At 46.0% G+C, this 14365-nt stretch overlaps 1 protein-coding gene across 2 annotated transcripts in view; it reads left to right on the top strand.

Annotated features, from left to right (window-relative positions):
- The window catches only part of Slc23a2 (solute carrier family 23 member 2), a 96066-nt gene that overhangs the window by 48860 nt on the left and 32841 nt on the right, over positions 1–14365 (top strand). For both annotated transcript variants that reach the window (XM_051144673.1, XM_051144671.1), the window contains exons 3-5: positions 4787–4885; positions 8089–8205; positions 10187–10344. In XM_051144673.1, the coding sequence (XP_051000630.1) occupies positions 4787–4885; positions 8089–8205; positions 10187–10344 (374 nt within the window). The remainder of the gene's footprint in view (positions 1–4786; positions 4886–8088; positions 8206–10186; positions 10345–14365) is intronic.

Raw genomic sequence — 14365 nt, 5'->3', positions numbered from 1 at the left:
GTGTCAACTCTGCACAAAGCTACTTTACCCTACGAGCCACATTAATAGTACAGATCAAAACCCAAACCCTACAAAGTTTAAAAAGCATTCCAAGACCGTGCAGAAGGTCTCAAAGTGAAAATGTTACCCCACCAGTGCATTTTATCTTTGTTCCATGGACATATACACCCTCAGTACTTCTGAAGAATTGACTTTAGCGTGTGATTTTTTTTTTTTTTTTTCTTCTCCCCTTTTGAGTCCTCTGCCCCAGCATCTGGCCTGTGACTGGGGTGCTGCCCGTTGTACTAACCTCAAAGCCTCCATTTACCTCAGTGCATCTGTCTGTGCCCTCATGTTTGAATGGGACTGTCCTGTCCAAACCGCTGTTAATCGTACATCTGCCACTGCCACTCAGGCTCTGAAGGGTCTGCCTGCCTCGGCTGCTGATGCTGCCTTGTGACTTTAGCCTACCTGCCCACCTTCTGCTATATAGCCCAAGTGGCTGGGCTTGGCCTCCCCTCCTGCTTCCCCAAAGCCTCCTGAGTTAAGCTAGAATTCCCTAGCCTGCCTCCCAGTACCCACTCTGGATGGGCCTCCTGTAGAGTATCAGGGTTGAGTGTTGTTTTCCTGGGACGTATTATCTGCACTTTTGTTTAGTCCAAGGAGTGCCTGCTGTGTGTATATGAACCGAGAGAATTAGGAGAGCGGTTGGAATTGTGAACGCTTGCCAAAATCTATTGGTTTCGGTACCATGTAAAAACTTTCAGATGTATTGAGGCTGGCTCTAATGATGCTACTCTCCTGTAATCTCAGCACTCAGGAGGCCAAGGCTAGAGAGGGTCAGCAGTGTGAGGCTAGCCTGGGCTACATTTTTTTTTTTTTGAGGTACAGTTTGTATAGCATAAAATTTGAAATGAAGATGTCACAGACGCATGACACAGTCAGCGTGTTGTATAACTGTGTGTCCTCCGCCCAGGTCCAAAATACCCTTGTTTCCCACGAAGCAGGGTGCTTTGTGTTGTGGTAGGAAGGCTCGTCTTGCCTGTGCCTTCTCCCTGGCGTCTCAGTGGGCTGAGTGTTGCTGTGGTACAGTATGGAATGCTGGAGCTTCAAGTACAGACTTGAATTTGGCTGGGAACGTGGATCTATCTTGCTGCAGCCAGTACAGGCAAACCATGTCACAAACCCAGTTGTTTATGTAAGAAGCTATACTGTGGTTTAGAATTTTGCCTGTCTGTTTTGTTGTGCTTGTTTTGTTTTTTGGCATAGTAGGGTCTTGCTCTGGTCCAGGTTGGCCCCAGACCCACAATCCTCCTGCCTCAGCCTTCTGAGAGCTAGGATTAGAGATGTACCTGGATAAAAATAGTTTTAGAAGCAGACCTCTGCTTAAAGTAATGTAAGAAAATCCTGCCCCATTAGAGTGTGTCCATTGAGATCTCTGGCAGACTTTAAAACTTAGATGTGGCTCTACATGCTTTCAAATAAGAAATTTAATTTTTTTTTTTTTGAAATTTAATTTTTTTGATGGTTCAGTTTTCCCAGCTACAGAAGTAAGTGGATTGGAAATCTCTCTGGAATTCCTCAGTCCAAGGAACTTTATCCTCATATGTTGCTTCGTTCTTTATTCTTTTTAATGACTCTCTCTTGGAGAAAGAACTTGTATTCATTATAGAACTACCAAAGTGCGTGAAAGGAAAAGGAAGGTAAAATGCCCCCTTGATTAGCAACAACCACTCGTAATATATGGGGATGTGTTGTTAATTGTCTTCTGTTTTAAAAAACCAGTGTGCAGATGGGACACGGGCACATACTGACTATACCAGATCAGCATAGCCAGGTAGTGTGAGGAGTGAAGGTCAAAGGTTGCTGTCCTTGGCCCAAGCATATGGGCCGCTGGAGAGGCCATTACCATTATTATAGTTTAAAAAAAAAAAAAAAATTTGCTTGGACTTTTTGTCAGTATGTGAATTTCCAAGTTTCCTGTCTTCCCTCCTTCTCCCTCCCCACCACCCTCCCTGTCTTTAGACAGCCTCCTGCTATGTAGCCCAGACTAGTTTTAAACTCAGCAATAAGCTTATTTTTATTTACATATTCTTTGAGAATTTTATGCAAGTATACAATGTACTGTGTTTGTATTCAACGTCCTGACCATGTCTTAACTTCTCCAGAACCTTCCTGTACTTCCAACTTCACCCCATCTTCCTCTTCATGTTGCAGAGTCCAGTTAGTGCTGTCAGATATATGTGCATGCGTGTAGAGCAGTGGCTCTCAACTTTCCTAATGCCGAAAGCCTTTCATTAAGTTCCGCAGGCTGTGGGAGCCCCCAACTATACAATTATTTTGTTGCTACTTCATAACTGTGACTTTGCTACTGTGAGAAATCATAATATAAATATCTCATCTGAAAGATATCTGTTATGCAACCCATGTCAGCTTCCAAAGGGTTCTCATCCACAGGTTGAGAACCTCTGGTATAGAGCATTCACCTAGGCAGCCTGCAAGAGGCTGTGCCCCTAAAGAAAGCTGACTCTCCCTGTCTCATCAGCCATCAACTTCCAGTTTTTCTCACCTAGGAGTAGGACCTTGTGAACCCCTGTTCCCTTTATCTTGTACAGGTCTCTTTCTCCCCTTCCTCTGTTGACTTGGGGTGCTTTTTTATGAATTGTCAGGCTCTTTCTCTGTATTACACCATATAGTTGTTCTCTTCGGCCGTCATCACCGTTTTCTGTTTTTTGTGTATTTATTTCAGAGTGTTGGAGTTTAAACTGCGTATTTGTCTTTTGCTAATCTATGCTTTGTTTTTGTGGCTGTGGTTTGTGAGATAGGGTCTCATTCTGTAGATCCCATGGAACTGGAGTTATTTATGTAGGATGCTTGTAAGCGCCCATGTGGATGCTGAGAATTGAACCTTGGTCCTCTGCAAGAGCAGCCAATGCTTTTAACCACTGATCCATCCCTCTAATTCCTATATGTGGAATTTTTATTACAATTATATACTCCTAACCAATATAATTTGTGTTCTCTCTCTCTCTCTCTCTCTCTCTCTCTCTCTCTCTCTCTCTCTTTCTCTCTTTCTCTCCCTCCCTCCCTTCCTTCCTCCCTCCCTCCCTAAATAAGATCTCACTATGTATTTCTGGTTGGCCTGGTACTTACTATTAGACCTGTCAAAATCAGAGATCCCCCTGCCTCTGTCTCCAGGTTTGTTTTTTTGTTTTGTTTTTGTTTTTTGTTTTTTTGTTTTTTCGAGACAGGGTTACTCTGTGTAGCCTTGGCTGTCCTGGACTTACTTTGTAGACCAGGCTGGCCTTGAACTCACAGGGATCCGCCTGCTTCTGCCTCCCAGTGCTGGAATTAAAGACCTGTGCCATCACACCCAGCTGTTTTTTGTTTGCTTGTTTTTTGTTTTTAAATAAAGTATTTGGAGAGCCCCCTACCTCTGCCTCCTGTTTTTTTATAAACATTTTGGAGCCAGCTGCAATGACACCATCCCATGGTGCCAGCACTTGGGGGGCTGAAGCAGGAAGACGGTATAGGTATAGAGCACGGCCTTGTCCCCCCAAACAGACAGAAGTAGTGTTGCTGTTACTGCTTAGTCAAGTTGTACGTGGTTTTCCTTGATGTTACAGATTCCATGTAAGAACCACTCTCCTTGTACTAGAAAGATTGGGTTAGCAGTTAAGGGCACTTCAGGGCTGGAGAGACGGCTCAGAGGTTAAGGGCACTGGCTGCTCTTCCAGAGGTCCTGAGTTCAATTCCTAGCAACCGCGTGGTGGCTCACAACCATCTATAATGAGATCTGATGCCCTCTTCTGGCATGACCTTGTACATACAGATAGAGCACTCATATATAAAATAAATACATAAAAAAGATAAAAAGAGTACTTGCTTCTTAGAGGGCCTGGGTGCAGTTCCCAGGACTCAAGCTGGGTTAGGCAGCTCATAACTGCCTGTAACTTGAGCTTCAGGGGACCTAATGCTTTCTTTTGCCCTTCCCAGGCACCCACAAACTTATATACACATGAGTGTCCATTTTCTTTGTAGTATATGGGTATAACTAGGTTATGATTAGTTATTGTTATACTTAAACAGTGCTTACTTTCTTGGGGTTAAAGCCTCTTCCACCCCACCCAAGTATTATGTCTTTAGAAGAGATCCCCAGGAATGGAACCATTTAATTAAGGAATCAAAATGTACTGTTTTTTGTTTCTAACCAAATAAATAATGTTGTTCCTCACCAAAGAACACATAGCATGGGCTAGACCTCCTTTGACTCCATCCAAAATGGGCCGGTCCTCCTGCTGCCTCGTGACTTACACACAGTAGGCTGTCTAGTTACAGTCCTCAGACTGAACACTTCCTTTCTAGAGCAGACAGGTAGTTGCCTTGGTGGTTCCTGAGGAAGTGATCTCAACCAAAGCAGCTTAGACAACACCACCACTCAGGAGCAACCTGGTCACCGGTATTGCAACACTGGCTTACCAGCCACCTTCTTGCCCTGGATGGAGTTGGGATCCTATGGCTAGGGATTGATTTCTTTGGAATGTTCCATTTCTATCTTCCCTGGTAGGCTCGGGCTCACGCAGCTCTACCCTATGAGGCATCTTCTGGGAAGCTCCACACTTCCCCATTTAAAATAGCCTGTATCCATCAGGGTTTTATTTAAGAAAACAAACTTTGCTGCTGTGATATCTAAAATGCAGTTCAGGGGTCTCAGAAGAATTATGGGAGGCCTTTTCGAAAAACCACATTTCTCTGTGGCAGAGTGGCAAGTACTGAAACAGTCTCTCAGTGTAGCCTTTCTCTTCAGGTGGTGATCAATGGTGGGGCCACGTCCAGTGGAGAGCAAGATAACGAAGACACTGAGCTCATGGCAATCTACACCACAGAAAATGGCATCGCAGAGAAGGTAGCCATGGGCGCCCCTTCGTACTCTGACCCCCCCCCCCTGTGTTTCTGGAGGGCCAAGGGGGTCTTTGCTTTGGTACATCTATCTTCCTCGGGGTGGGGGTTGTCTGTATGTTTGTTTTGTAATGGAAGAGTCATAATTACTAGGTTTTTAATTACCTTAGTAGCAATTAAGGTTCAAAGCTCTTAAGAGTCATTATATGGGTATTTGTAAAAAGCCTCAGCCAGATGCCTGAGAACAGTGGCCAAGAGCTTGAAGACTGAAAGTCAAGTCTGATTACAGAGGTGACTCAGACTCTAAGGAAATTACCATGACTCTCTGGTATCTAAATAAAAATTAAAGTCCAAGGTAAGTGTACCTGAGGTGGATATCTGAACTACCAATATGGTATTCAAAAGCATGTATGTACGTATATATGTGTGTATATGTAAGTATGCATGTGTGTATATATGTGATTATCGGCATGCATTTGTATATATATATATACACATGTATATGTAAAGTTATTGCTATTGTGCTTGGTCATTATTTGGTTTTTAAACAAAATTTGAGTGACCATGTTTGTATACTTTTCTATTTTGCATCACTATAATGAAATGAAGAAAAGAGAGTTTTATTCTGGCTTCAAAGGTCTGGAAGTAGAAGATGGGCAGCCTCAGTGGGCATTACCTGATTGATGGCACATAAGAGCAAGTACTCACATCCTGATCCAGAAAGCAAAAAAGGACAGGGCCAAGTAGCTCTCACAGAGCACTGCAAGATCACAGACCTTTGTGTCTGATTTTTTTTTTTTAAGGCATTTGCTTGTAGTCCTCTGCTCCAGCTTCCAGAGTGATACATGTCCATGGATTAGCTTGCTTACTTATGCACACCCCCCATTCCTCATTCCTCTTCCCTCCCCCCCCCCCCCCCCGCCCCGTCTCTGTCTCCCACCCCACCCCCCTTCCCTCTCTGTATGATTGTTGAGCCAGAAGAGGCAAAGATGAGGTCTATCTCATTTTTGTTTTTTGTTTTTGTTTTTTTCAAGACAAGGTCTCTCTGTGTTACCCTTGGCTGTCCTGGACTCACTTTGTAGACCCGGCTGGCCTCGAACTCACAGCGATCCGCCTGCCTCTGCCTCCCGAGTGCTGGGATTACAGGCATGCACCACCATGCCCGGCTTCATTTTTGTTTTGGTTTTTGGTTTTTCAAGGCAGGGTTCCTCTGTGCAGCTCTGGCCATCCTGGAACTCAGTCTGTAGACTGGCCTCAGTACTGAGGTCTATCTCTTAAAGGGCCATGCTGTCTTTGGATGTTGCCACCCTTGAAGAAGCCTTTAACACATTGATCTTCAGAGGGTCATTAGGTAAACTATAGCATATACTAAAGAAGAGGTTTATTTTTCTATTAGGTTTTATTACTTTGTGTAAGGTATGTGACAGTGCTGAATTTACCTGGTGTGGTGAGCCCAGTATGTTCTTAGTCCTGTCACTAGACAAGTGTTTTAGGACTTGCCTTTGGGTCCCATCGTTTCTTAATGACTTATAGACTCCATTCAATTCTCATCCTTCAGTATAGAGAGAAGCTGCAGATTAAAATCCTGGTTGGAAAAAGACAAATAGCAGACTTAGAGAGAGACACTACGCACAGACTTGCAGCTACCTTTCTCCCAGTGCAGGCAGGTAGTGTTGTAATTCTCCTACAGCAATGTGTGATGATAGCTGTCATGAAATGCTGCCAGCTAGGGAGGCTCACTTGAGCTTTGGCATGGAAAGTTTTATCAGGAACCAGCCTCCTAGGTATGGCTGGCCATGGTAGTTTCTCAGAGAACACGCTGATAACAGGTAACCTAAGGACCCTGCAGTAAATCACATTGTTGTGTAAACTGTTACCTTACCCAAGGCTTTAGAGGGGAAAAAAATATTATTTTTAAATCCCAAGAACAAAAGCAAAGCACCTAGGAGATGGTGTCAGGTAAGGCCAGACCTTCTTTTGAAAGAATGACGCTTGGGCGGCCCGGGCCCTCTGAGCCTTTCCTCATGTCTTACATGCACATTACACTTTCTTTGTCACTGCTACTCCCTCAGCTTTCTAAAGACACATTGCCATTGTAGTGCCTTCAACAGTGTCAGCCTGCCAACATCTGCTGCTGCTGGGACCGAGGCAAGTGTTCAGTAACATTTGTGCCTAGTGTCAGCGTCATTAGATTGTACCTTTAAACTGTAGACAATGAGGCAGAGTGCCAGCACATCTGTGGAAAGGGATTCAACCCCAAGACAATGGTCCCCCTTTCAAGTAAAACTAGGTTAGCAGCGCATGGATTCAGCAGCTCAAATGAGGGCCTGATCCATCAGACATGGGCTCCAGGGTCACAATATTATCTCTATCCTTTTTTTGTGAAACACTTTTATTTTGTTTTCTATTATTTTGATTGCTAGGTACAAAGTAATTTTTAAAAATATATTGTGTATTACTATGATAAAATACTGTGACCAAGGTTTATTTGGAACTTATGGTTCCATGACCATCACAGCAGGGAGCATGGCAATAGGCAGGCAGCTGAGTGCTCAACTCTAGAACCACACAGAGGAAGGAGAGACGCCTGTCCCTAGTGACATACTTCCTCCAGCAAAGCCTTGCCTCTTAATCCTCCACAAACAGCCACTACCTGGGGACCAGGTGTTCAAGTGTCCCAGATTATGGGGGCATCTCATTCCAACCACCTCAGACTTGCAACTCAGATTCTAAGAAATGCAGTTGTTTGCAGAGTCTTAGAAACCAGAGCAGTTTTAAGACTCCATGTAAAGAAAGGCAGGGCTTTATGAGCTGATGTCAAGGCTGACTAAATGGCTGGACTGATTTAGTTGTCTTGATGATCTTGGCCTTCAGAAGCAGGCAATACTTAACATTTTAAAAATCTTTTTTGTCACATAAAGTATTAGAAATGTAGAAATATTTTATTGTATTTTTCTTTTTAAATAAATAAAGCCAAAACCAAAATTTGAGTCATTAGGCTTGGGAAGAAGTTTTGGTCAGGATTGGTGCTCTTGGGACGAGCTGATGTCGTAGAAGACAGAGCCCTTATTCTGAGCCTTATCTCAGCTGACAGAATGGCTACACCAGCAGAAGGTGGTTCTGGGCAGTAGAGGAGGCTGGGCTAAGTTGAACAGCGCCAACGTCATTTTGGGCAGTGACTGAGCCTCTCTTTTCTCCTCTCGACTCCAGAGCTCTCTTGCAGAAACGCTAGACAGCACTGGGAGCCTGGACCCCCAGAGATCGGATATGATCTACACTATAGAAGATGTTCCTCCCTGGTACTTGTGCATATTCCTGGGCTTGCAGGTACGGTGGTTCTTCTGAGTGTGAGACAACTGGGCTAATGCTTGTACTATCTACCAGCTAGGTTTCCAAGATAGTTTATTTTTAAATGTTATTTTATTACTTTTCATTCTGTGTATTATGTGTGGGTTTGCATGTGACTGCAGGGTGGCTATGGAGGCCATAGGTGCGGGATTCCATTGCCTGATGAGGGTTTGGGGAATCAAACTCTAGTTTTCTGTAAGAATAATATATGTTCTTAAACTGCTAAGCTATCTCTCTATTCTCCAAGTTTCAAAAGAAGAAAAGATCTGGGAAGTAAATATTCAGGGAACAAAGAAGTGAGACAATATGAAGGAAAAAGGTTACCATCTTTTCCTTGCTATAGGGAAGGCAGAGTAGAAGAAGGAAGGAACAGAAAACAGTAATTAGCTTTGACCTCCACCCCCTGACCTTTGCAATCCACAGTCGTGGCAAGGGTCTGTTGGCCAGGACATAAGGGAAGGGAAATTTGCTGCCTCCTAGTCTTAGTCTGCTGTGGCTTCCAGCAGGATGGGGAGGCTGGCAATAGACAGGTCTACTGTAGATTTGGTGCTGGTGCTCGGTACCCATGCCTTGCTTACAGGATTAAAGTGGCTTTTTGAGAAAAGGGGCAGGCGGGGGACTCCTCACTACCTGGCTTCTGACTGCTATGTTGGGTTTGGATCCTGTTTTGAAGTCTGAACTTCCACACTTCCTTGCTCAAGTTTGTGTGATCAATTCCCCTAAGGTTTTTTCAAGTTCTGGGAGAGTCAGTCTTGCTTACTTGCTTTCTTGGAGCTGGCCTGCGCCTGGCCCCCACTGGTGCCTGGTTGAGTTTTCCTCCCCACGCAGCAACAGGAGGGCCGAGTGGGCTTGGTGAATAACAGCTCGGGTCAGGTGCCCTGGACCAAGGACCTAAGGAGCACACCTTTCAGATCTTTCTATTATAGATGTTTCTAGAATAGTCAGATGGGAGTAGCAACTCTTGTGCCTCCTACTCTTAACAATACACAGTCCATTGTGCACTGCTATGAGAAGTTGTCAACAGAACACACCTGTGCATTTGAGCTGCAGTCAGTGTGCTTCTCTGACTTGGGCTGAAATGGGAAGCTGTGGGGGAACAAAATGAGGAAGTTTACAGAACAGGAATAAAGAACTAGGAAGTTGGGGGGAGGAGGGAATGAATTGTGTATGCTGGGGCTGTCTATCTTCAAGAGCTACGGCAGTGAGGAAGGGTAGCATGGGGTTCCTGCCTAAGGATCCCTGCAGCCACTGTGCCCTTGAACTCTGCCATAACTGCAACAGGTAAATATTTGCCCAGCAGTGCCAGATCACAAAACAAGAAAATGCCTTCTGCTATGAAATCACTGTGACCTGAGCTGGCTAAAAACAAATGAAAAAGCCACACAGACTAGTATCCTAGGAATGCAGGTGTAAAACATGAGTGTGTCAGCCGGGTTCAGTGCATTCCGTTCTCTGCATAACAGGAGCTATCTGGAGCAGGAGGATTATGAGTCTGAGATCAGCTTGGGCCCTATAGTGAGTTTTGGTATACCCCGGATTCCAGAGTGAGATCCTGACAGTATAAATCATGAGCAACACAAGGTCTTACCAAATGCAGCCCTATAGGATGCCTGACTAGGGTCTCTGTCAAGACTGCAAGAACGGATCAGCACAATGTCGTTAGCAGGTTAGAGAAGAGCTAGTGAGAATAAGTAGCTATCTCTAGTCAGAAGTATCTCAGCTTCTATTGAACTTCTTGTGCACTGATGTGAATTCATGCCAGTGACGTCTTGCAAATGGGCAATAGGGAAAGGAAAGTGACAAACTATGGCTGGACATGTGATTAGAATGTATAAGTTTGCTTAACCAGAGATTCTTTATATGGTCTGTTTGTCTTAAACACACCAGGGCAACAACTGTAGGGACAAATCGAGCAAAAGCAAGGGCAGGTTTACCTTTCTCCTTGTCTCTCCTTGAGCAGCACTACCTGACGTGTTTCAGTGGCACAATCGCAGTGCCCTTTTTACTGGCTGATGCCATGTGCGTGGGGGATGACCAGTGGGCCACCAGCCAGCTCATCGGGACCATTTTCTTCTGCGTGGGAATCACTACACTACTGCAGACAACATTTGGATGCAGGTGAGATGGGAGTACTGTGGGATGCTCACACCCCAGCAAGGCTCTGAGCTGGGCCCTTTGCTTAGGGCTACTGGACAGATCAGTTGGTGTTACAGCGTATCCTAGTGGCCACTGGTCTCCAGCCCACCTTTACAAGGTGTCCCCTGACCCCATGTTTCTTCTCTTCATGAAGGGAGCTGCCCCATTATATAAGCTAGAGAAATAGCCTTTTTGTTCCTGTTGCTGGCTGGCAAGGCACTGCTGGTCTTCAGCTTGCCTTCCAGTCCTCTCATAATTCAGACCTGGTCTCTTTGACTAAGTTTGCATTTGGCCTCTTGCACTGTGACTCTGCTCTTTGTGCACTCTCCAGCCCCTGCCATCTTTCTACCACTCCCCTCCTTGGGCTGTCCGGGCTGCATTGTTCCTAGTGTACTTACATTGTCCCCTGCATTTTCCCAGGTTTCCAGCTGAGCCCCCTGAGACCTGCCTTCTTGCCTGTCCCAGTGGCCCACCCACACAGCACACCTGCCCATCCTCCGTCCTCCCCTCCCCCGCCCCTGAGAGTCCTGAAACCCTCTGTTCTCCCCTGAATTTCTCCACGTGTTTTATGTTCTTTGAACTCATTCTTCTGATGTGGCTTGCTGTTCTGTCTTTGCCCCGCTTTCTCATGCTGCCTTTTTAGGTGCTAGCCTTCTGCCTTGGTTACCTTTGCATCCATAGCTCCAGTAACTGGTTGTGGAGCTGAGCCAGGACATACAGGAAGCAAACGGTCCTAGCTCTTCCTGTAGGCTGGCCTTTTCCTCTTTTCCATATTCAGCCCTGTTCACGGCATAGCCTCCTACTTGCCTGGGCTCTGCTGATTGTCCTCAGAGTAAAGTCTGTGGATCTCTCTCTATCTATTGGAGATGGAGCAACTGGAGCTTGCTTTTCCATGCTAGGAAGTAGAGCAAGAGAGACAGTGAAGGACCGACAGGCTGCTGTGATGTGTATCCTGATGTGCCAGAACACTCGGGGCTCTCAAAGGCTAACCTCAGCAGGGCACAGTGAACGGCACGGTCGTCTGGTTGCAGTGTAGCTGGAGTGGGAAGGCAAATGGCAGTTCCCTTGGGGGTCTGCTAGCAAAGAGAAGCTGTTGCACTGGAGGCCGTGGGGCTAGCATGCTGTTGGCTCTTAGAGCCTGTTAGATGGTCTGCTGCCACGGTACTGAGCAGGGGAGTTAGGGCTGTTCTTATCAGGGGCCCAGAGGAGAGGAGCAGGGCTGTCATTGCTGTGCTGGGAAAGGAGATGAACCCAGGCCGTTCACAAAGCATTCAAGCTGGGCAGTTGAATGTGGCAGCAGTGACATGGGTGGAGCAGCTTGTTTTGGCTTTAGTTGTATACAGGGCATGGTACTCTGGGAAATGAGTTTCCTAAACAGCTGACTTAACCCATAGTTGTTAGAGTTGCTTGACATGGAGAGGTGATAGCTCTTCCTTACGGCTGCATCTGCCTTTGTATGTTGCATCCCCATGTCCTGCAAAGGCCCAGCCAGGTGACTGCTAAACCTGGTGGGCAGACTTGCATAAGAGACATAGCAAGTGGACCTCAAGGACTTCAGGCGAGTCCTTTTGGTCTTGAGGGCACCCTTTTTTAAAGCCCTTTGTTCAGGCATCAGTCCATGGAGAACAGTGTTGGTCAGTGCAGTTCACCTCTCCTGTCCTCTGAAAGAACAGTCAGTCAAGAAAGAATTACAATGCTGCCACCTGCCCACTCAGCACAGGCGTGTGGTGTCTGTGCAGTGTGCTCCTGAGGCGTTACGTGCCCTGTAGGTCAAGAGTAACAAGTCCATTTTTTGCCCTGTGTGGCCACATGCTTGGTTATCAGGAGGCCAGTATCCCATCTAAGAACCAGGCAATGAGTGCACACTGTCTTAGAGAGTGGGTGCTAGTATCACGCTGGGCCTGGGATGTGGGATTCTGTGGCTGTTGAGGCTTGGGTGGTATCCACACTTGACTTTTGAAAAGAGGAAAAGTACTGACAGCCCCACAGATATCCAGTGACTTACAGGTGTAGAAGGTGCAAGTGATTCTAGGTTGCAAGCACACAGGATTGTACATGTATGGTGATGTTCATACCCCAGAACATTGTATAGGGCCATGAGAAAGGCAGGGACATCATGCCTAGGACTTGGGGTGGGGGTGGTAGAGATAGGCCCCAGAGACTTGTTTTTTGGCCCAGGAGGATGAGAGAGTATATTTCACCTTGGCAGAGGTACTTACGACCCTGCGCTGATGACTTGTTCCTTGAACATCTTAGCTTACAGCATGTGACCAAAGAAAAGTAGTGGCCACACCTCAGTCTCAGGCAGCTGTCTCCTTGGGAGGGTGAGGAGACACTGACCCCACTGTCCCTAGATGAGAGTTTTTGCCTTGGCCTTAGTCACCTAGTGTACTTTAGCAGATTTGGAGTGGTTGTAGAGTGTAATTAAGATGGACATTCTTTTGGTCCTGCTAGATAGTAATGTGGACCGTTACCAGGTGCTGAGAATCATTATCTCAATAGGCATAAAATGTCCTGGTTAAAACAGGATCAACTAAAGCAGTCACACAAAGAAGATGCAAGAGTGGACAGTCAGGAGGAAATGGAGATGGAGCCCAGAGCTGGGTTGATCCCTCACCGTGTCTAGAGGATTGTGGGCGGTCTGTGCTTTGGTTTACAAGTCATTTATTTTTTTTCAGACTTCCCCTCGCTGAAGGTTTTTTTTTTTTTTTTTTTTTAAATGTTAAGCTTTTGTGGTTTCTTGACAGATTCTCAGAAATTCCCAACTCTGTGGTGGTTATCTGTATTGTGTCATAAGTTCTGGGTTATGTGTTTTTTCCTACTGTTTGTTCCACCTCTGCTTACATCACTGGGCAGCTAAGGCATACGGCCCTGCCTCTGACAGGTGGGCCTTTTATTCTGAGGAAGCTAGAGGGCGGGGTAGAAGGGATGGTCTATGCTTAGGCCCCCTTCCCTTCCTTATTATTGAAAACCTAACTTGTTCCATAAAAATGGAATTCTGGATACCTGTAATCCTAGCTCTTGGGAGGCAGAGGCAGGTGGATCACTTTGAGTGTGAAACCAGCCTGGTCTAGATAGAGATTCTAAGGCAGCCATTGCTGCATAGTGAGGCCCCAAAGAAAGAAAGCCAAAATTAATCTTTGAGAAACAGAGATGACGAAACACATGGTTCCCTTCACAGACATGAGGCTGAGCCACCTTCCTTGGGGTGTGTGCTGTCCCTGGTGACGCCCCTTCTGGTGCCGGCTGTAGGTCATCCTTCCCTGCTTTGCTGCTTGAGAGTGTCTTCCTTGTCTTTGGGGACCGCCATCTTTTCCAGGGGGGTGGCCAGGCTCGGCTTCACTTGTGGGACTTCAGTGGCTGTTTTGTTCCCTAGAACATCTGTCTGTTGGGTGAGGTGATTTTCAGCATGCCTCTTCCTCCCTCTCCCTCTCTCTACTGGCTTTTCCCTTGTCCTTGCTGTCATCATCTTCGTTGCTTGGCTCCTTTGATGGAGACTGAACAGTTCTTGTTCTGGTTATTTGTTTGCCAGTTTTAGTTACCCCTGAGCTTGTTCTGAAAGCTGGTACCAAACCTTTTAAAATCTCCCTCCCATCGAGTTAGTGTTATTCAGAGCCTTTTTAACCCAGAGCCAGCCAGCCTGCAGTAGTTGGAGGCCCTCACTTCTGCACAGACACCCTTAGTTAGTGTGGAGGAAGGTTGTCGGAAACCCTGTGCCTCTCTGCCTCACCGATTTTTTTTTCCTCACAGATGTGGCAGGAGAACCCCACTGCTTTTAGAGGACCCCTCAAGCCTACTCCAAGAACCTCACTCACTGTTATCCCTAATAATCTAAGAGTGCAAGTAGGGGTTACCAAAGGGGCTCCTTGAGGTCAGGCACAACCTACCTCGGCACATAGCAGATTCCGTTGCTGAGAGCCACTGACACTGGTTTAAGTGTCTGGTTTCTGATTGGCCACTACCCATAGGAGAATATCTCCTGCTTTCTGCTTTATTGGCTTCT

The sequence above is a fragment of the Acomys russatus genome, chromosome 4, assembly GCF_903995435.1.
Source record: "Acomys russatus chromosome 4, mAcoRus1.1, whole genome shotgun sequence".
Lineage (NCBI taxonomy): Eukaryota > Metazoa > Chordata > Mammalia > Rodentia > Muridae > Acomys > Acomys russatus.
Note: the sequence above shows the minus strand (reverse complement) of the source record. Positions and strands in the feature narration are given on the sequence as shown.